Source organism: Cyclopterus lumpus, chromosome 13 (genome assembly GCF_009769545.1).
Source record: "Cyclopterus lumpus isolate fCycLum1 chromosome 13, fCycLum1.pri, whole genome shotgun sequence".
In the NCBI taxonomy this organism is placed as follows: Eukaryota; Metazoa; Chordata; class Actinopteri; order Perciformes; family Cyclopteridae; genus Cyclopterus; species Cyclopterus lumpus.
The window spans coordinates 13,512,097-13,534,485 of record NC_046978.1 but is presented as its reverse complement, the minus strand read 5'-3'; the positions used below and the strand labels follow the sequence as shown (position 1 = coordinate 13,534,485).

The following is a 22,389-nucleotide window of genomic DNA, read 5'->3' as shown; positions in this document are numbered from 1 at the left end:
AATAAGGCGAGTTATCAACCGAACCACATCTCTGCTCATGACAATGAGGCAGCCGGCAGTTCAGTGAAGTAAGGATTCCTACCGTGCCTGAGTATGATTGTCCTGATTTGTGTCTCCCCTAAGGTTTGTGTAGGAAATGCCATGTGACCGAATTACAGAGTGCCGTGTGATAAATGTCCCATCTGGTAATTTGGTGGATGTTTTAGTTTTACGTAGTGTGTGTGTGTGTGTGTCTCCGTCTGCTTTGAAAATGATAACCAACTATCTGACTGTGGAGCATAGAAATAGACACACACTCCTTGATAGTTTGATGTAAGTTGATGATATGAGATAAAGTTTGCAAAGAAAAGTAAATGTAGGAGTTTGTAGCTTTGCTGTTGAAAAGCTAAATTCACTTCTTCTGCTGTGCTTACACAAACGGAGACAAGATCACGCCCTTTAAAAGAAAAGTAGTGACAAAAAGCAAGGGAAGACAAGTGAATAAGGACGATAGACATTGATTTCTGTATTATTTATTTTAGTTTTAGAGCAAACTATATTTTACTTGTTGCCTCTCTCCGTCTCATATCATATCTTTCTATCATACTGACTCACGCTTTTACACACCTGCTCTTGCCCTTGTTTCAGTTCGCAAATATTCCAGCAGAAAAAGTTGCATCCCTTCAGTACGAGTAAGGATCACAATATCCGCCAAAGACCATCTACCATAAGGAAATCTATTCCTTGAGAAATGAAGGAAGCCAGTAGAAATGTAAAACAGGGTGCTTTTACTGTGAAGAAAAAAAAAAAGAATGGAGATGTTTCTTATTATTTATTTATTTCCGTCAAGAACGTTCTTTTCCCAACTGTGCTGGCTTTTGAACACAGAACACATTAGCAACAGAAAGCTGAGAAGAAATCTGTTGATTTTTCCCTCATTTACACTGGGTCCCTTTTTAAGGCGAAGCTGAAAGGGAAGGAGACATGTGGCTGTGGCAGAGGGGAACATATGGCATCTGCTCTAGTGGAAAACCTTAATACGGCATAGAGTATTGGCACCCGTCTCCTCACTAGCGTTAACATGCTGTCAGAGTTGTTCTGGCAGAACACGAAGTAGAGCACACTTGCCCAGCACTGCTCCCTAGAGTGTCGCAGTGGGTCCCTTCACTCTTGCGATGCATCCTGGGCCACGTTACCAGTGCTGTTAATGAAAGGCGAGAATACAAACAGGCTGAAGGAACTCTTTTTATCAGATCTCCAGACAAAGATCACGTCATAAGCAATATTCTTGTTACCTTGGTGAGAAGAAAAATATGTCTAAAAAAAACCCCCAAAAAAAACAAGGGAAAGTGTGAGGGTCAAATGTAACATACCATGGCAAGTGGAAGTAACTGTAACAGAGCTGTGGCAATATCGTGGACATTTTCACTATCGAAGATTTGTTGAAGTGATTTACAGGGTGCTTTACATTCAAAAACATAAAGATAATTACCACAAAAAAAGAATACATTTGAAAAAAATCCCATTAGAAGTTTTGCCTATCATGTTCAGACCTCCCCCGGCAGAAATTAAGAAAATGTAGTACTTAGTGTGGGAAGCAATAAAAGGGAAACAATTTAGGACCGGATTAGCAGAGGCGTTTTCAAGCAAGTAGTTTTTGACATGCCACAGTTGGTTGAACGATTACTGGGCTTACTTGGACACTTAAATAGAATGGAGCCGTCGTCCCTGCAAGTACACACTTGTACTTTTCTTACTGTGGCAAATACAAATTTCTTAAAAAGGCAGATTAGTAGTAGAAACAGCGAAAAGGTACAAGGCCAGGTTGCAATGCAAAGACATAACATAACTTTCTTTTGGTTCTGTGGGTGGACACAGAGGGGAAGTAGTATGAGCTTATCTGGGAGAGACCACATTATAACAAAGGCACTTTGGGGGCTACTGTGGCTCAGTGGAGAGCAGGGTCCAGGCCCAATGCCGGCATGTTGTCTGTGCATACACAGGCATACATTCTTTTCAACATTTGTGTGGTTATGACTCAACCTCTTCGTATGTCATCCTCGATATTGGTCTTCAGCACCCACTGTATATACGTTTATTGAGAGCTAATGACGACAGGAGTCAATTTCTTAGTATTTTTCAATATAAATACTTAACGAATAAAGCTGATCAGAATGATCTGATATGTTAATTAGATTTTTCATCAATATGTGCACATCTTTTTTTATTTGACTTTACGTTGTTTTAAACAGAATAAACCAAAAGTCATCATTATGCAGATGATTGAGTCGTCTACTTCGACTTTCATGTTCCGGGAGGAAACAATAAAATATTCTTGGCAAGAGAAAACCTATTGCAAAAACTGCATTGCAATTCATATGGTTTATTCCTTGGCTGCATTCAGACCCTTTTTTATTGAACGTTTAGAGTACACTGTATATTCCTGTAGTTTAGTTTGTTTTGACAGTAACTTATGCTACACATGCCCTGGAAAATATACTGTAGGTCTCACTCATATCTCATTGTAGTGTGACATTGCTCTCTGTAAGGCATGCTGTCAGCATGGCGTTGACAAATGTGACATTATTGTCTCCTCACAGCTTCAAGGGCTCGCCAGAAGAAGAGTATTGAAACCATTTTTTTACTCCGGGACACCATTTGAATCCATTGTAGCTGGTGTGAATCCAAACTGACTTTGTTGCCATACACAGCAAAATAGCAATTTACTTTCAGAGCTCCCTTTCAAGCCTACAGGCATTGAGTGTGTGATACTCAAATGATCGATTGGTGGAGTAGTCCTTTTAGGAAAGCCAGATTTTAACAATCAATAACAGTATCACTGATGGACCGGCCAAAATGGAGGAGTAAAAGGAAAGGCTGGCACCCGTGGCAGAGAGAAGTAATACTGCACTCGTCTATAATCCATGGGATGTCAGTGCGATTGGCTGAAAATATAAAAAGCTTTAACAGTCTGCTGATGTTGCTTTGCTGCGGACCTTTTAACCCCCCGCAACGGCTGAATGACGCGGCTCACTGGGAAACACATTTCATCTTTGCTTGTCATTATCACATTAAATCTGCATCAGCTGTCAACGAAGGGCCACAGTATACACACGCGCACACACACGTAGACACACTCATCGTCTTTCTTCTCCTTGACTAATCTCCAAACAAAGCTGTGAATGTTAGCCTCTAAAATCCTTTCACTTTGAATTTTGTTGCGGAAAAAAAAAATCCCTGGAGAAGAATAAAGAAGGACGATGCCTGCGAAGAAAGCGATGAAGAGACGAGTGCTTGCCAACTCCTGCTGAGACCTCTTTGATAGATGCAGAGTTTTTCAAAGAGGGAGTTTGGTTCATTTGCAAATCTCTCCGCATGGTCTGTGGGATTCATGTGTGTCTCTTTGTGTGCGACTGTATAAATCTGTTTTTTCGCTCATTGTGAGTATACTGTATGCATACAGTATGTGCAGAGCTTTCTTTGTACCCTGCGTGCATCTTTGTAAGATAACAGTTTTGTTCTTTCTTTCATTTGCTTATTTCGTCTTGTCCTCATTATCTGAAGGCTGGAGTCCTCATTGTGTAATCTGTCTTGTATCCTTAAAAGAGCCATTAGATTACCTTGATGTTTTACAAGGCTGCAAATTAGACTCACTGGAATCCCACCACTAATAAGATTAACACTTCCTTTTTTACCGTTTCAAAAAGTGCAGGAAATGTGAGATTTTCTGCTAAACTGACCAAGCTGGGGAGTCCTGGTTTCACCCTTTCTGCCTGGGAGAGAAGTAATTAAATCTTGCTTCTTTGGAGCCAGATTTTAAAGAATGGAGGACAAACTGCTGCATAGTTGATTACAACCTCTGCCCCCTGCTCTTTCCAGCATCACAGAGAAGAGAAGATAATCAACACTATTAATTAGAGAAAGAAATATAGCAATGAATAAATTAAAAGATTGATGTTAGAAGAATTAAAGTAGCTACTGGGGTTTTACATGAGATTTTAGATGCTTGTTCTGACATGTTCAGCCTCAGACATAGTTTGGTGTGAGGATAAAGTATTTACACATTGCCATTATCACACCTGCTTGGATTTTATATACATAACTTTTGTGTAATAAGCAGTGCTTTCTTTGCATATTTCCCTGTAGCTTAATTATAAAAAAGGCCCTCAATGCTGACAGGGCAAACCCAAAACTTCCAACACACACAATTCAAGTTGCTCCACGATATATGTATAATTCTCTGAATGTCGTGTATATGTATATTGCTACTTAACATAGACCTATCACCAGTGGCGGCTGGTGGAATTTTTTTTGGTAGGGCCATCCAATCAATTTCAGCAAACATCCCAGTATGATTCAATGCAAAGAAAGTATCCATTTATTCCAACACTGACATAATAAGGACATCTTATTCATACAATTCAGTGTATATACAGTATATATCATATTCAGTATATTATATATATAATAAGATGCTTCTATGAACTTAGGGTTAAAGTGTGTTTCTTCACGGCAATCCTGTGTCCTTCATCCAGCTGGTATAGTGACGTTCACTTTGCCCAATATGGCTGCTTGACGGAGTTATCCATGTGTGTCCTGGTGTTCTCATGTTTTCTTAATTCTTCCGACAAGTGCTTCATGTCCCTTACTCTCGTAACTGTCCATGCTGGATCTGTCCCCGTTGATTTTACCGGGTCGGGTATTCTTTGAAGCGAAGTGCTCGCGCTCGCACTGGCCGCCATGTCGTTAAAAAAAAAAGCCGCCTGACGAGAACGCGCAGCTTTTGGGCCAGATGACTTTGGCCCAAAGCTGAACCTATTTTAGGACACGGATTGGCTAACTCTGTAACGCTGTTCATTCTGAACACATGACATCTATTGCTTCTGTCCATCCGGGGAGAGGGATCCTCCTCTGTTGCTCTCCTGAAGGTTTCTTCCCAATATTGGGAGTTTTTCCTGATCCAATGTGAGGTCCTGGGACAGGGATGTCGTATGTGTACAGATTGTAAAGCCCTCTGAGGAAAATGTGTGATATTGGGATATACAAAATAAACTGAATTGAATTAATAGGCTAAACTGCTTCTTAGACCCGTCTCTTATGGGCCAAAACGATTCCACCCCAGCTGCAGCTGAGACACGCAGACAGGCGGAGAGGAAGTGCAGGAAAAGCATATATTTTGCGCAGATATCTCAAACACAAATATTGACAATTTGTATAATTTATAAATATAATGGCCCAAGGTGGGTGGGGCCAGGCCCAATGGACCTCTATTGGCCAGCCGCCAATGATGACAGAGAAAGGAGACTTATGGTGACAGTAACATCTGGTCCAGTTCACATTCATGAAGGGCAGGATGATCTTTCTCTTGAATTAACATTAGTCAATAGCGCTCTCTAGCGGCTTTTCTGATGCCCCATCCCAGTCTCACAGCAGTTGGTGAATTAGTCACCAACTTGAAATCTAGTGACTTCATGGACCCAAATAAAAAAAGAAAATGTCTCCCTTTGCACGAAAACAATGCCAATGGAAAGTCAATTAGGACCCTTTTTTTGTGGTGGACACAAAAATGAAATGCATTCATATGAATATGCATCAATCAGAGAAATCTAGAAACACTGATGCGGGGCAGGTGGGGAGGTGGATGGGTCTTTCAACCAGGCTAGACCATGCATGTCCCAAAGGGTTGCTGTTGTGAACTCACACGTTTTACTGCCTTGACCCAAGTTTTTTAAAAAGTTGTGCTGAGCGACGTGAACAAATGGTATTTGGGGTCCGCGTACGAGTCATTAGATTGAACTTTTGTAACCGTTTCACAAACTGCCATGACTGCGACTGTGCATCGCCATGAACTGTTTAGGTATATGCATTGTGCTTTGCTTGTTTTTTTATTTGGCTGTGTGACTGTTAGGTTATGTCTAACAATCCAATCTAATCCATCCACACAGACGCAGTGTGGAGTGGTTGATAGCCTCTCACCCAGGTAGCCTCTCACCCAGGTAGGTGGCACTTCGAGCTCACCAGTTGACCACAATTTGAACTCAGTCAGAAAAAGTCAAACAAATCAGCAGTGGCATCTTCTGTTAAGGAGACTGACAGCTGTACTTCTTGTCACCTTGACGGATGAATGATACGTCTCCTTGTTGTCTCATTGAACATCTCTACTTTTATCATTTCTTTACGTCTGTCTTACCATCTCTGTCTTATCCCCCTTACCGCTGTTCTCATTTGTCACTTATCTCCACCTTTTGCACCGTATCTCACTTGTACTCTTTATCCAGCTTTAATGAATTCTTTTTTGTGTTTTTTTTAGAACTTATTTTTTCTGACTGCCTTTTTCTTTCTTTTACTTTTCCCCTCTATTTCTTTCTCTCTCTTGCTTTCCTTCCTAGTGTTTGTCCTCTCATCCTTTGGTTATTTGAGGACGTGGTACAACGTCAAGTCTCAGGCCACTGGAGGACTTTTAGAAGTCAACAAGAGAGAGACTGCCATGGTCTCCCGGGTTCCTGCACACATACACACAGAGACATACACACACATACACCAGTGTTAAGCTCTCAAATTCCCCACAAAGAGCTTCACTCCCACAAGGCAAGATGCCACAGAGACAAAAACTAAGACATGGAATATTTTCTCTATCCACCCCTTCCACTGTAATCCTCAGTAGTTCTCTGCAATGCAGTACAAACATGTAGAGTGATCAAAGAGTCTGCGGTGTCAGAAGTGAGGGACGAGATGGACGTGTGTGGAAGACGAGATGAGAAAGGGGGGCAGCAGAACAAAGCTGTCAATCAAGTCTATCAAAGTGGAGTTTGCATCCCAGTGGTGCACTAGTGGACTTTTGAGCTTACCTGGAGGACCATCAGTGTCCTATCATACGTCACACTTTGTTGTCACCCTGGGCTTCTTCTAAATTGGGTTTAGAAGGGTTAAATGAGGGTTTTCTGATGAAGAATGGGGAAATAATGATCACGAATAGAGGGAGATGTCTGCCTTTCCAGCTTTATTCGATAAAACTAAATGTTTTAAATGGTAACATTAATTACATTTTAAATGTTTGCTAATCATTTGTGATGATTGTAACACATCATTAATAACAAGTTGATATTCTTCCTCACTGAAAACTTGTATGGACAGTTGCATTATTATAAAGAAATATATAAATGTGTAACATACTGTAGGTCTGCCAAAGTAACCTAATGTTAGCATGTCATATCTAATTGGTAATACAATATCTGTAAGCCACCTCTATTGTGACTTGAAGAGAAAGGTTGGTTTGGAATGAAAATAAAATAAGAGTGCACTTAAAACTGAAAAAAAGTCATCTCATTAGTAAAACTTCCAGAAACAGAATGTAGCACCTTTTTCTGATACTGATGCTTAATAAGCTCTAGAAAACTTGTCGGGTAAATTTGTTTAAATGATGACAGTTTTATTCCAAAGAGTTTCTGTGTGTATCATGGAGTCACAGCACCCTCTTCTGGATCCAGAGAGAAGTACATTTACAGATGTGATTTTAAACCTGCAGCGGCATCACTCCAAAGAGATAATCATCCTGAAAGTGATTTTTTTTCTCTTTTTTTTTAGGCAAACCTAAAACTTTTTAATTTTTGCTGTGTGCTATAGCGTAGAATTCCCTTCAAACCGTTAGAGGTAGGCGTTGGCTGTCAGACAGGTGAACAATAGCACTTCTAGCCTGTCATATTTAGCCTCGCTACAAAAGGCCCAAGATACACAAAACCAATAAATCTTCATCCACTTTTTACTCTCCTAAAGATAAATGGTCAAATCACAATACAATCTTATTACGCACAATGTCCATGACCGAAAGAAACACAAATACAAAGTCCGTACATGTTAATCAAATTTCCTTAATCAAATTAATTAAACTAAATGAAGACTCCAGAGAAATGCCATGTGTCTTGGGTCAGAGGGGAGGTGTGTGAGTGTGTTGGGAAGGGAGGGGTTGGTAAATCCTTTAAATCCAAATGAATCCAGTTCAATTAAATGTTTGACTATCTGTTAATAGGCAGTTATGTCCAGTTCGGTTCGTTGGGGAAAAGATAGGAGAAGCCTGGAGAGTGTGCAGTTCAAGAGCTTGATGGCCCAATGAAGGAAAGGAGTTCCACTGTTGCATCCGAGCAGGGTCAGGCCGTTGCTGAACAAGTTTCTCCTGAAACACTCTGCTCACGCTCCTCACTGCCTTTGTTGATGAACTCAGCCGGTTCTTTTGCCTTGTTGCTTCATTGGAGATATATTTCAACTATTTTAGTTGAAAGCTTAAGGTGTCCATAAATTGAATATTATGTAAACTTCTCTTCCTTTAATCACATTCGCTTCTCTCCATCTATTCCCTGCTGCTTTTGTTAGTTGATTGTTTTTCCCTAACTCACAGGTGTGCTCATTTAACCCCTCCTTGGCTCCACCCTCTTTTGCTGTCAGGGAGGGGAAGGGCTAATGTGTGCTTTTAATTCTCCCTTTCTGCTACAGGGCCATCTTCATTTACTTTGAACTAGTAACATACACTGATATCTATACATCTGGACACATTTCTCAAGTATTCCCTTTATAATACCAACATTATTTAAATAGCCCTTTTAGCTGCAGATATATACTCTTTTTAGTTTGTGTATGCAATTTTCGAGCGGAGACCTAAAAAATAGGTTTGTTTTTAGTGTTAAAGCTGTTTAATGTTTGTTCTTGCTTAAAATCAATCTACATGTCGGATGTTTGAGTAATTTAGACATTATGAATCTGGTAAATACATTTTTATTGAAGTACAAAAAAGCACCAAAGAAATCAAGAAATTGCTAAACTACTCCATCTTTCATTCTCACTTCCTTCTCTCTCAGGTCCTCGGGCTGCAGGAAGGAAGAACCAGTCTGTGTCAGTAATGAAAGCCCAAGATGAGTAAACAATCCCACCACTTACCTGCCCCCCTAATTCAGGGTGTAATTAAACAGGAAATACGCTGACATTAACCTCTGTAGAAAATCTTTATTTTGAAGTCAATATTTTCCTTTTCCTTGTATGTAAGCTTGCAACTTGGTCCTGAACATATATAATTATTACAAAACACAGATGTATATCCTAGCATTTCAATACTGAGGGATTGATAACTGTCAGAAAAGACATGAGTAAAGACCGTGGCAATAATTGACAACAATAGGAAATTTAAGCAGATAATTTTGTTTCAATTTTACACTCTTCCTTTATAGTTGTAGATGTTGTATAGGTGCCTTTGCAGGGAGTGGTCTTAAGGCTCACATCACTACTGTGTCCCGAATCAGGTGCTGGATTGTGTGAAGAACGTCGTCCAAGGTCGGTCCTTCAAAAGAGATGAAGGCCAAGCTGAGCCTGCTCATCCTCCCAAACCAGACAGTCTACACTCTGTGTCTTTGTGAACTTGTGAAGTTTAACATTTTTGAGTTTAAGTTCCATAAAAAGCCAGGGCATGTTTTGGGATGCTTTATTTTACAGTACAAGTTATAACATTTCAGAAGGACATGATGTACCAGCAATAAGTGTATGAGGTCAATTCAGACAAAAGGTTGGTTTGAGTGTGCTGAATATTCAATAAACTTGCTAATCAGTGTACTTACCTGATTGGCAGTGGTTGAATGTCTTAAATTGAATAATGATATGCATATGTTTGGCCCTTACAGTTTAGTGTAGTTGATAAGAAGACCCCTCAACCTCATGCTCTTCATTAACCTAACCTTAACTGAAGTTCTATGATGTCATTCCTAAAGCTTTCAAGTGTACGGGAGGTCATCATAAGACAACGAAGAGTCATGATTGCCAGATAGTCAAATACAAAAAAATATTAACTATTAACCTTCAGAAAAAATAAAAACCTCCAACTACTGCAATATGAAAATGAAAAGAAATATGTGGAATCTTTAAAAGGAGAACATGTATTGATGTGCCATTAAAACAAATGATATATATAATGATATTGAGCTAGATACCCTTGATCCTGCAACTATATCTGACACCTTTTGAGTCTATAACCTTAACAAACCTCTTACCTCCAATGTTCTGTATTTAATCGTCAATTGTCAGCACAGCAGTGATTCACTCTTCTTCAATATCCCTGCTGCCTAGCAACAAAGGTTTCTTCTCTCTGCAGAAAAACAGGGGAGAGAGAGAAAGGGGGGCAGGGAGAAAAAGGACAGTCCTTGTATTATTCTATTAATATGTGTAACAAATATATAGGGCAGGGAAGAACTCAGATGATGATTTCTTTTCCAGCATTTATTTGCTCCTGCAGAAGACAATGAAACACACACATTGTCTTCTCTCTGTACACCCGCTTCTCTCAGAAATATCGAATTATTGTCTCCGGAAGACGACTACATTAAATCTAAGTTATAACCATTCTTATCAAAACCATGAATCATGATATACAAGAGGAACACAGCGAACCCAAGTGGACAGGCTTTAAAGCATCTGCTTTGACAATGGATGTGGATGCTCTTTCTAATTGTGTAGTCAGCTGTGTTGTAATACTAACAACAAACTGGCAAACAGCCCGCCCTCTTCCTCTGCCTCCATTATACTCCTATAATGGCCTAATGTTTTCTTTCCACTCTTCTAAGTACCTCTTGCCTTTTACTTCTCCTCTCCTCTTTCTGTCTTAGCACAACAGCTTCCTCCTTCCCTCAGCCCTCACTTCCTCTAATGCTCCTCTCCTCTTTCTTATACCCTGGATGGCATCAGCTATTTTTGTCCCTGAAAAAGGGAGAAAATCAGTCTGCTCAGAGGCATTATTGAGTCTTATCCGATGCCTGCATCCTGTACTCCAGCCTCTCTTTACCTCCCTCTTTTTTATTAAATGCACACCACACCCTCTCCTTGCCTCCAGTAAGTAAACATTGAATGGTTAGGTTAGGTGAGGGGTGAAACCTGTGTCCACTAGTTAGTGTTTGCTTATTTTTTTCTCTTCTCAGTATCCTCTTCTGCTGCCTCCCACAACGGATTAAAGGATGGAGGTTGAGATGGTCTCTGCTTATTTTTTTGTTTGTCTGCACGGCAGCCTGGTTCCTCTGAGTAGAGCCTCCTCATGCGTATAAGCCTATACATTATTTATCAGAAGCTTTTAGGCATAGTTACATACAGATGTTGGATTTTCGCTATTGTTCCTTTGTAAAAAAAATGTGTTTTTACTTTGTCACCCACGTGTCCATGAGTCTGTTTGATTTTATATATTCCTCTTCTGAGCTCATTCGCTGCTCTTTAATATGTTTATTATTGATAGTTAGTCATTTGTTTTCAACCTACAGTATGTGAGGCAGAGGTATCCTCCATTTTATTCCAGTGGCTTCCTATCCTGCCCTCCCTCCTCCGCCGCCAACGAACCGACAACCAGGAGATCAACCGTCATAAGGCTACAGACACTGCCAGCCATTTCCTGCCTCGAAATCCCCCTAAAAAAAAAAGAAAAAGAGAGAAATATTTAGCATTTTAATGAACACAATAAGGGCTGATTTGCTGCTTGTTTTTTGAACGTATTTTTTGACAAAAGCGCCGTTGTTGTTGTATTTTTTTAAGAAGGAGAGAACATGTCTCCCCCCGCGCAGGAGAAGAGGTCCGATGTTCAGCTGCTGAGCGCGGCGCTGCTGCTGCTGGTCTCGCTCTCCGGTAAGGAACCACAAGACACACCGATCGATGCTCCGATACATTGATACGCGGATCAACAGTTCCGATGGTAGCGCCTGCAAAACCGCTCCATCTGTAGGCCTGTTGCCTCATATCTAACTGTGTGTGTGTGTGTGTGTGTGTGAGAGAGTGAGAGTGTGTGCAGGACGAGAGGGGGATAATGGTTGTAATATGAGATAATATCGTTTAATTGTCATCCCAGCGTTTCCCGAGTTTGACCAAAGCCATCCATTAAAAACCAGATTGTTGTGGGATTCCTGGACGGCTTTCAGCTAAACTGCATTCTGATCTGTTGTGGTACTTCTGTCTCCCCCCCCCCCCCCCCCCAATACCTGTCCCCCACCAATACAGCTCTATTTAGTCTCTGTTGACATCTAAACGAGTGCCCTGACGCATCACTGCTATTCAACAAGAATTGGATGCACTATATTAAAATACATATTGTCTTAGTCTGCACACAGAACGACAGTGTCGGCTACAGCGGGTCTCAGTGTTGTGAGTGATGGACATAAATATACCTGTAATGAGGTGCTAACAATGTGCAGTTGATATTTATGGACCTTGCCTTCAGTGGCAGACCGACAATAACAGCCTGCTTATGGAGTCATCTAAATATTAGGTCTATGGATTTATATGAACACATCTGATGACAAGTGAGGATGATCACATGAGGCTTAAATGCAGATTTACAACCGAAAGCCTTCATCATCCAGCGTTGTGGTGAGGTATATCAGCATTGAGCTTGTATAACATATACTAACCTTCCTGCTGCTTACTCAAGTTGCAATAATAAATGCTACAGTAAAGACACTTGTCACTGGGAAATGTACAACGAGCATGTGTAGCACTCGGAAGATTCAACACCGCCAAGCCAAGGTGTATGAACCTGAGCAGGACACCGGTTACAAGGAAAACCTGAGGGCTGAGAAGTCCTTTTGTCTTCTTGTCTCATCAAATGTTGGTGTTCAGTGGTTTGTAAATGACAGGAGAACTCCCACCAGTGTATTTGTGGACAGTGTTTCCACTGATGCCAACTGAAAACAGAACCCTAACATTTACTGTTGCTGGGGAGCTTGTTGCATTGAGATGCAGCAGAAGTACAGGTGCTCTTTTCTATCTCTTTCCTACCGGCTCTAGGCTCTATTCATATTAGCCTTTTCTGTTTAATTGTCTAAATGAAAGAATATTGCATAAAATACATTTAAAATGCCTTTCAGAAGAACACCTGTTAGGCTAACAAAAAGTGTGTCAGTATTCCTGCTGCAGTTTCCCTATTATTCTATTATTTCTGCCCATTGTTGATTTAATGTTACTCAGCAACCCCAAAGTTACAGTAGCTGCAACGCAGCACTAGATGGCAGCAGCACACTATCTATTTCTTTTTCTTGAAAGGTTTCAACAAGAATCATTCATGACAGTGTTCTTCACAGTCACCATGACATTATTCATTTGAATTACAATGTATATGTCATTCAGACCGTGTCATTGTATCCTTCCAGTGGTTCTCAACCTTGTTTCAGTGATGTGCCCCTGAAGTACCCCGAACTAGCACAAAGCATTTTTGGTTGAAAAAAAGATCTAATACACAGCGTGTGGCATCAGTGTCTGATTTAATATAGAATATATACAATTCAGTTCATATATTTACACTTATTTTGTATTGAATATTTATTAAATAACTATTTCAAAGGATTTTTGAATGGATGCTAATTTTAAATATACATATTTTTAAAAATCTCACTTACCCCCTGGAGTGCCTTCACATACCCCCATTTGAGAACCAAAGTTTAGTCTATAAAATTGAATATTAATCTTAAGAAAACCTCCCTGTCCTGGTTTTGCATTGAGACATTGGCATTTATATTATTCGTTATAAAAACCTTAATTTACCTTAACTTGTATGTTTTCCTTCCTATTGAACTATTTGTTTTTTTTTAAGTGCAATTATATCAGTATTTGTCCCGTGGCATCCCTTAGGAACACATAATAAAACGCCTTATTAATGTTTCTAATGCAGGAGTTTTGCCGGACTTAGAAGTTAAATAAATTAGAAATTCATTTAGAAAGTGTTAAGAGTGTTAAACTGATCGAAACCATGTGACTAATTTGTAACACTGCCACCATCCAAGCTGTTGTGTGTATTTATCTCTGTATCTATATTTACTTACATGTTCATGTGATTTATGTGGGCGTTCAAGTTTGTATCTCCTGTCGACTCCATTCAAACCCAAAGTGCTTTTTGAAAGTTTCAGCACTGTATCTTAAAGCACCCAGACAGTGCAACTCTATTGGTAGACACCACTGTCAATAATGCATAACAGGGAAGGAGTGGAGGGGAGAGGAGGACAAGGAATACAAAGTACCTTTCAACTCCGGTCAATATATTTCCATATATTGGTACTGGAGATCACAAAATAATATGGGTTTGTGCAATAATTATGCCTTCAACATCGCTGTTAAATATGGTCAGCATTCTGGATAGTGTGCTGTCTGTACTAATATTGCAGTACCATATCATACAAAGATGCTGCAGACCCACACATGTTTTTGTTCATAATTTCATGGAGTTCTGAGGCCGATTACTATCCTTGTGTAGTCGTGACATTATCAGAGAAAAGCTTCTCTCTCCCTCAGGTTTCTCCAGAAATGACTGTACCGCCTGCTGACTGCTTCCCCTTTTTGAGCGTAGAGTGCTGCAGTGTGCAGAATGCAGTGTGACGTCCTCCAAAGCAGGGGGCACTAGAGCTAAGTCCTGCAATTCTGACTCCAAAAAATCAAAACCTGACAATGCCAGACTTATAACAATTTAAAGGCAGCGTGCTGGGGTCAACATATCATCCATAAAACATCGGTAGACTTCACAGGCGATGTTAAGTAGTGGTTAAGTTGCAAACTCATGATTCACTTTTACACCAATGCGCCTCTGGTGTGTTGGGAGGGAAAGGCATAAAAAAATAAAAATAAAAAACAGAAACTGCTCTGTGCTGGATGAGCGATGCTGATCAAACTTTTACTGCCATCTTCAACTTGTCAGTTGTAACACTTATGAAACACAAGCAAGTGTTCAGATGCCAAGCAGCAGCAGAAGATAAGCACATAACAAATAATGTCTGGACCCACTAAAAGCAGCTTGGAACTGAATAATTGTTTTTTACCAGCAATCAATCCGATCTGATGTTATGGTCTAACCCCTTGTGATGCCATCACCATTAAGATAATATTGCCCTGGGAACATATAGGGAATGTACAAGTGCTCCTGGTCGTAGTGCTTTGTCGAGGCTTCATGGTGACCTCTAAGGAAGTGGGGATCAGAGGTCAGACCCTTCAAAGTACATCGTCAGATCCCTCACTGAAGCTGAAGCGTAGGAGAGGGCAGAACCATCTGAAGGGCGTCATGTTGTGTTGCATACCCCTGTGCAGAGATGTGGCTCCTTTGGAACAGTTTCAAGAAGGAGGGTGCCCGGTTGATACCAGCATTTAGTCCATCAAAGAGTTTAGTCTAGTCCAGGCTTCACTGATAATAATATAATTCACTGTAATATTTATGCAATAAACGTGAATATGTGCATACGTGCAGCCCAATGAAACGGTGGGTAAATAGATGATGGTACAGACCTACGTTGGACCTTTTTTTTTCTCTTGCAATGACCTTGTGGGAGTTGGGAACAATGGAGGGAAATAGAAGTGCGTAGGAGAGAGAGAGAATGCAGGGGGGGGGGGGTTGAAGATGGGGAGAAACATTTTCATTTTAAAGGTAGTTATTGGGGTTGGACCGTGGATGAGGGCAGAGCCGTGAGAGGAGGCAAGGGAGGTGGAGAAAAATGGGAGAGGAAAGAAGGAGGGAGGGATGGAGGAGTCGCATGAGGCTCCCTCACTGCAGTATTTCATCTGTTAGCAACGTCTCTGTCTCTCTCCGTCTGCATCTGCCTTTTTCTCACTATCCATAGGACTGCTGAGTCAGCTAGAGCCTGGATCAAACTGTTTCTCACACTGTGCATCTGTGTATGGGTTGTAGTAGCACTGTGCTGTGTGTGTGTGTGTGTGTGTGTGTGTGTGTGTGTGTGTGTGTGTGTGTGTGTACATGTACGCGCGTCAGTGACTTTGGTGTTTAAATGTCTTAGCTGTGTGTCCAGATAGGTCATTGTGCTGGGATGACATTGACGTAGCTCAGCTAGCATGCCTAGCGCACTGCTGACAATGCACACCTTGAGGTTGTGTGTGGATGTGTGTGTGTTTGTGTGTAAGAGGAAGGGAGAGCAAGACAGAGCTGCATCACAAGGCACCTGACTGTGGTAAACTGCGCATGGAAAATGGTGCGTGTGTGTGTATGTAAATTATGCATATGGAAGATGGGTGGGAGATGCAGAAATTGCATGTGCATATGTGTGTGTGTGTGTGTGTGTGTGTGTGTGTGTGTGTGTGGTGCAGAGAGGCAGGCTTGTGGAGTGGTGCATCAGCAGTGGGAAGGGTGCCAGAAACAGTCGACTGCAGAGGAAATAATGGTGCAGAGTCCCATCACACACACACACACGCACGCGCGTTCGCACAAACACACACATACTGAGTGAGAGGCGCAGATTCTGTCGGGGGAGTGTCAGCTTAGACGTAATGCTAGAAGGGAGGAGGAAACTTGAGGAAACTAAACGATTCTTTAATTTAATTTCAAGTTTCATGATATGCAGTTATATGCTTTTTGACTTTCCTTTTAGAATGATGAAATTAATGTATGGCCTACTGCAGCAGTCTAAGTGTATATTTAACATAGTTTCTTGCTGCTACTGTACTAGTATCAGGATCATGAGAGCCAATGAAAGGCTGTCGTTGTTTTTCAGTGTTCCATAGATTGTGCTAACCTGCCATTCCTCCTGATAACGTAATTAGCTGCGATTACTTTGAAAGCCCTTCGATGCCCACACTACATTAATTTACTTTAATTTTTTCATTAGGCCAAATGTTGGCAGATCTTGGGACCAAAAAAAATCATCATCCCCCAGTTTTATCAAAATCATACCAGTGATAACTGGAAAACATGACATTGACTGCCATCAGTCCATTATATTTGACTGTTTATTTAATGTTAGCCCCTACATGATTTGTACAAGTGCTAGATGAATGAAAATATAACAGTGGAAATATTATAACGGTATTTAATTAATAAAGGGTTAATAATGCATACAACGAGGGGATGCCAAAAACGATATATCATGCTTCCACTCCACTGATTATTCATATTATTCCATATATGGGGTTTGATGTAATTACAGTGCATTCAGCTAACCACATTTAAGTTGAATAATGAGATTCCATCGGTACCTGCAATAAAGCTCCCTGTTCAAATATCACAAATACACATTTCTCAAGCTTAGATGCCAGTGTTTCCACGTGGATATCACCTTCTGTAGCAGCATAATATAACTGAAATAATGTGAAACTTGTGTGGGATCGAGTTATTTTACTGCTTCGACAGAGCCGTTGCTTGGAAATTGCAATGGATCCATCGAAAGAGGCATATGCTGTGGATTTAAAGGGATTAAACAAAGAGGTTGTGAGATACCACTTTCTGTTTGTTGTCTGTGACCAGAGACAAGAGACTTTGCTGGAAGTGTTAATATGGAAGACATATTGCTTGATCTACAATCACTTTGCGAGACTTTCCCCAACATTTAAATCTGTTCTGTGAGTTGAGAAATCAAATGACTCACTCTCTAGATGGAGTGCAGAAGAAGAGTCAGCAGTTGTATCTCCATTATAAAACCCAGATGATGATAACTGCAGTGTACAACAAATAATCTGTGTGGGATTAATTTACGGAACATAATGTCGACTTTAACACTCACAGTAACTTTACTTAAACTACGTATACCAGATTTTTGTTTATATCTTCTTAATACCAATATTTGTACTATGTTCTTCTTAACATGTAGATGACCCTTCCTTATATAAATTGAGTCAACTGTTTTATTAACATGAACAACTTTATCATCGTGAACAACTATATTAACGCTGGTGTTGTTTTTACTTTCAGGTTGTTCGAGCATGGATGTGATCATGCCCAATAACATTAATGCACTGAATGGAACGACTATCAAAATCCCCTGCACATTTACTTCTTGCTATAAGATGGATGCCAACCGGTTTCTCATGAACTGGACCTACCAAGAAACACTTAATGACACTGAAGAGATGGTAAAACGGCTTGTCGTTATACTAAACATCTACAACTACAGGTTTCCTACATTTGAAAAGAATAAGCCTGTTATGGACTATCTCTCTCTCTCTATCTCTCTCTCTCTCTCTCTCTCTCTCTCTCTCTCTCCATAGTTTATGACATTCCATAAGAAAAGAGGAATGGTGCCTCTTCGCTCGGACCGGTTTGGAGAACGGGTCATGTTTGCCGGAAACCTGGATAAGAATGACCTGTCAATCACACTATCCGATGTTCAGATCGAGGATAAGGGGATTTACAACTGCTATGTGAGAAACCCCCCAGACCGCGTCCAAGGGAATAATAGCATACATCTCAATGTTGTTACCGAACGTAAGATCCTAAACCTACCCCTTCTGAAGACACCACATTGCATAAATCCTAATCCTTGCCTTTAAAGATACCAACAAACTGCATCGCTCAAACCTTCAAACTTACCCCTCGGCTCCCACACTTATACATGCATTATTCATTGGTAAACCCAAATCAGGAAGTGTATTTTCAAGGGACAGTGCTGTTTTACAATAACATTCCTTGTGTCAAGTGTTAGCTAGATTTAGCCATCAAAGATATTACTGAGAGCTGCAAGAGCCCAAACAGCAGCACTGCAAACTGATAGTCCTTGTGGCTCATTAATGTTGTTATAGTTGCACCACAGTAGGGCAAAAAAAACACTCAATTTGTAGGTTGGCGCATTGCCATATTGCGAGAAAAATAGACTTTTGACAATGATGCAACGGAAAGAACCCAGAATTTGGACATATTTAATACTTTTCTTGCACTGAGCTCTCTTTGCCACTTATCTTTAAGGATAAATGCCATACAGTAATCATATAACGCACTGTGTGTGTGCGTGTGTGCGTGTGTGCGTGTGTGTGTGTGTGCATGTGTGTTCTGGAGTGTGAGGACCTAATGGTGATGAGTCAGCCTTTTACGTATTAATGACCAACAAGAGGTTGAACTTTTCTCACCCACACGCACATAACCCTGGCTCAGTCAGCAGCACTTTATTTCTCTCCACTCTGTTTAATAAGCCCAGTAAAGCTTTTAGCCAGCATTGCACTTTAACTATTTTTTAAAACTATTTAACCCTTTCTTCGCCTCTCCTCAGTTCCCCCTCCACGGGATTCCACCATTGCAGTTGCGATCGGGGCATCAGTGGGCGGAGCTTTAGCTCTGCTGATCCTTTCCATGGTTGTAGTGAAATGTCTTCGTCGACACCAAAAACAGGAACTGATTTCAGAAGAGAAGATGGAGGAGGAGGGAAAACTGGATGCTGAGGGTGTTGCAGAGGAGGGAACCAAGTAAGAAATCTCACCATCACATCCTAAATCTTCAAGTATATACAAGCAGAAGCATCAGGATCAAAAAGTAGCTGGTGGTATGACACTCTTTTCCCTCTGTTCTACTGGCATAAGTAACATATACACAACATGTTATTTGTTAATAAGTCAGCAGTGGCATACTTCAAAATGCTTCTGAGGTGGATTATGCGAATGGTAAGTGACATATATCAGCAGCATACCAACAGTCACCAGCAGCACACATTAAACTTAAGCACTTTTTTACACTATTTTGTCCATAAAACTTAAATTCTACAGCCCCAGTCATGGGCAAATCCAGCATATGGGTGGGCCCCGGGGGGCCAAGCTACCCCCCCAATTCATTATTTTGTATTATTCATTATTATCTTTTTTATTGGATGTGCATTATCAACTGTTTCTTTACTATTCAACTATCTTGCAACATTAGCATACTGCGTCTCTCCCTCTTTCTTTCTCTCTTCTCTCTCCACGTGCAAGCGAGCAGCAGTGAGATGCTATTGTTATGGGCATAACAAGGTCACAAGGTCATTTTTTCAGGGCTCACTCCTGAACGTTGTGAGTGTAGCTGCTATATGAGGCCATATTGCTTTGCATGTAAATATTGCAGGGAAATATAAAAATCGAGCTTGTTTATCAAAGCATTCCCAGGGGAGGATCCCCCAGACCCCCCCTAGAAATCAGCTGCGTTTCAGTCAATGACCTCACTTATGTTGACAATTCAGACACCATATTAATAGGGACGATGTGCTGAAAATGGTATAATCAGCCCAATCATCTTGCTGGCACTGGCTATTATGCTTACATAATGTTTACACAAATCAAATGCCTGCAGGGATTTATGCCTGTCTGGTCATTGGGCTTCATTTCATATCTTTCTTCTGTATGGACTAATCAGTAGTACATATCAAAAAATTATAACACACAAAATAACATCTACTCTTACTCCTAAAAATCACTGTACGCTAACATGCAGTGTAATGAAAATACACAGGGTTGTTAGCCTATTTAAAGTGCAGCTTTACAGCATGCGTTTTAAGCCCTGGTGTAGACAACAGTCTCTGTCCAAAATATAATTTGAACAAAAGAAAAAAAACACAGCTCAGACATAACTCCGTCTCTGTCACCATACCATAACTCTTCTCTCCTGTAATTGGATTACACACCTCAAACCTTCTCCCTCTATTGACTGAAAGCTAACCTGTTGTCGGGGATCTCTTCGCTCATATCTATAGACAACCATAGCTGGGTCATCTGATTGAACCAGTGGCCTGTGGAGCCCCCCCCCCCCCCCCCCCCAACACCCCCTCTGGTAAATACCCAATGTGGACTGTTGTTGTTGTCTGTCACAAACACCATGTCTGCTATAGAAGTTGACATGGACGGTATCAGAAAACAAATATGAAGATCAAAGTACCCGCTAAAGTCAAACCAGACTGACAGGACACTGCTCTCTACATTAAGAATCACAATTAGTCACATTAATGACAATGATGCTGAACCAGAACCTTTTACTTATGAATCTGTCAAATGAGGACTGTGGATGTGCACCATGTGTGTAAACAATACATGCGTATACAATATGTGTACGCATGTGTCCAAGCGTACAGTTTCTTTGTGTGTGTTTTGTGCTAGATCTCTTTACCAGATGGCTTTTTTCTCTAGAGAAACTTATTTATTGAGGTATCTTCCAAGAATATTACAAGCATACGTCAAATATTGTTAATTCTCTTTTCCTTTCTTTTTTTTTTTGCAGGCATAAGCACTCCCTACCTGAAGATCTATAGTAACCACTGCATGAATCTTTGTCCACTGATACTTCCATCCCCTTTGCATCTGTGTGTGTGTGTGTGTGTGTGTGTGTGTGTGTGTGTGTGAGTGTGTGCTGAATTTTCAGAATGTGTCTTTGCGTGCGTATGTATTTCTATATGTCTGTGTGAGATGTGTCTTTTTCCTTGAAATAAAGTAGGAAAACAATTTCTGCAACTTTCCTGCTAAACACATATTACTTTTTATTAATAGCCATCAGTGGCTATCTCATAATATGTAGATCTCACAGTAACAAATGGAATTTCCATCACACACTAAAAGGACATGCAAGGGCTGGGCGGTATGATGTATACTACAATATAGTTTGAAGTATCGACGGCAGCATTTCAATATACTATTGTATTGAACTATGAATAATGTTATGCTGCAGAGCAAGTATGTATGTGTGTGTGTGTCTGTTAACTTTGAGAGTTGTGGCGGCTGAAATGTTTTGTTTGAATGAATCCAGCGACTTTAAACACTGCCTTAAATGTCCCAGCATTGGCACCGGGTCTTAATAACAGTTGCATGTGTTATCCAGAGAGAGAGGGAGAGAGACATTCCTTGTTTTTCTTGCAAAAACCAGTGCACAGCATCGTCAGGAGAATCAGGAGAATCTATCGATATTTCACAGCAGACATTTTGACTTGACATAACAGGATAAGCACAGGTGTTACAAATACTATTAGCGACAGCGCTGTTCTAGTCAAGTCATGACAGTGGCTTTGTGTTCTTTCCGTTTTGAAGTTGCTGAAATTACAGCCCCCTGACATTACCACTGTAAGTGGTAACACAAAGTGATGATGATTAAGTGTTACATTTCAGTTTACTCTCACTTACCGCTGACCATAGAAGAGACATTCGAATGTCTGTTACATGAGGAGGAGTGAATGAATGAGGGAGTGTCATCAGACAGAGCCAGTGTGACAGTGAGCCAGCATGAACAATACACTGAAGTACCGGAATGGAATTCAGCCATCATTGTGTTATTGTACACCTGTGGTCTTTCTGTCGTGACGTGTTCAAAAATGTCTTCTGTGAAAAAAGGACTGCACTGATTAACATGCAGTGAGTTGAAGGGATGCCGTATGAGTACTTTATGCAACATAAAGGGTACCATGGACCCCTTTTTCCCTATGTTATTGTATCTAAGTGACTAATGGGAACAACGATGTTTGAAACTGGGCCAGTATTCAGGGAGAAACATGCAGACCTAATTAAACTTATTTAAATTTACGCCCACTAAAAGTCCTGTTTGTTGCCACTGACAGGCTCAGGTTGGTATTATAAGTGTCTGACAAAATTATGGAAAGGACCGTCCAGAGAAATACAACGCTTTTCGTGAATTGTTGCCGGAAGACAACGTAAGTGAGAGTTGGTGAGAGTTGGAGAGAAGAGTGCCACTCCAACCAATTC

At 40.6% G+C, this 22,389-nt stretch overlaps 1 protein-coding gene across 1 annotated transcript; it reads left to right on the top strand.

Annotated features, from left to right (window-relative positions):
• Nucleotides 1-11,540: 11,540 nt before the first annotated feature.
• On the top strand, nucleotides 11,541-19,150 carry scn2b (sodium channel, voltage-gated, type II, beta). Its single transcript, XM_034548746.1, has 4 exons — nucleotides 11,541-11,619; nucleotides 17,663-17,823; nucleotides 17,959-18,175; nucleotides 18,954-19,150. Exons 1-4 carry the CDS (start codon nucleotides 11,541-11,543, stop codon nucleotides 19,148-19,150), a joined length of 654 nt encoding a protein of 217 aa, XP_034404637.1.
• Nucleotides 19,151-22,389: the final 3,239 nt, after the last annotated feature.

What these genes read in the sequence shown, in the direction of transcription:
- scn2b (XM_034548746.1), top strand. Translation starts at nt 11,541, where the DNA reads ATGTCTCCCCCCGCGCAGGAGAAGAGGTCCGATGTTCAGCTGCTGAGC. An exon ending in GCTGCTGGTCTCGCTCTCCG is followed by an intron (nt 11,620 to 17,662) that starts GTAAGGAACCAC and finishes TTTTACTTTCAG; the next exon opens with GTTGTTCGAGCATGGATGTG. An exon ending in TCTCAATGTTGTTACCGAAC is followed by an intron (nt 18,176 to 18,953) that starts GTAAGATCCTAA and finishes GCCTCTCCTCAG; the next exon opens with TTCCCCCTCCACGGGATTCC.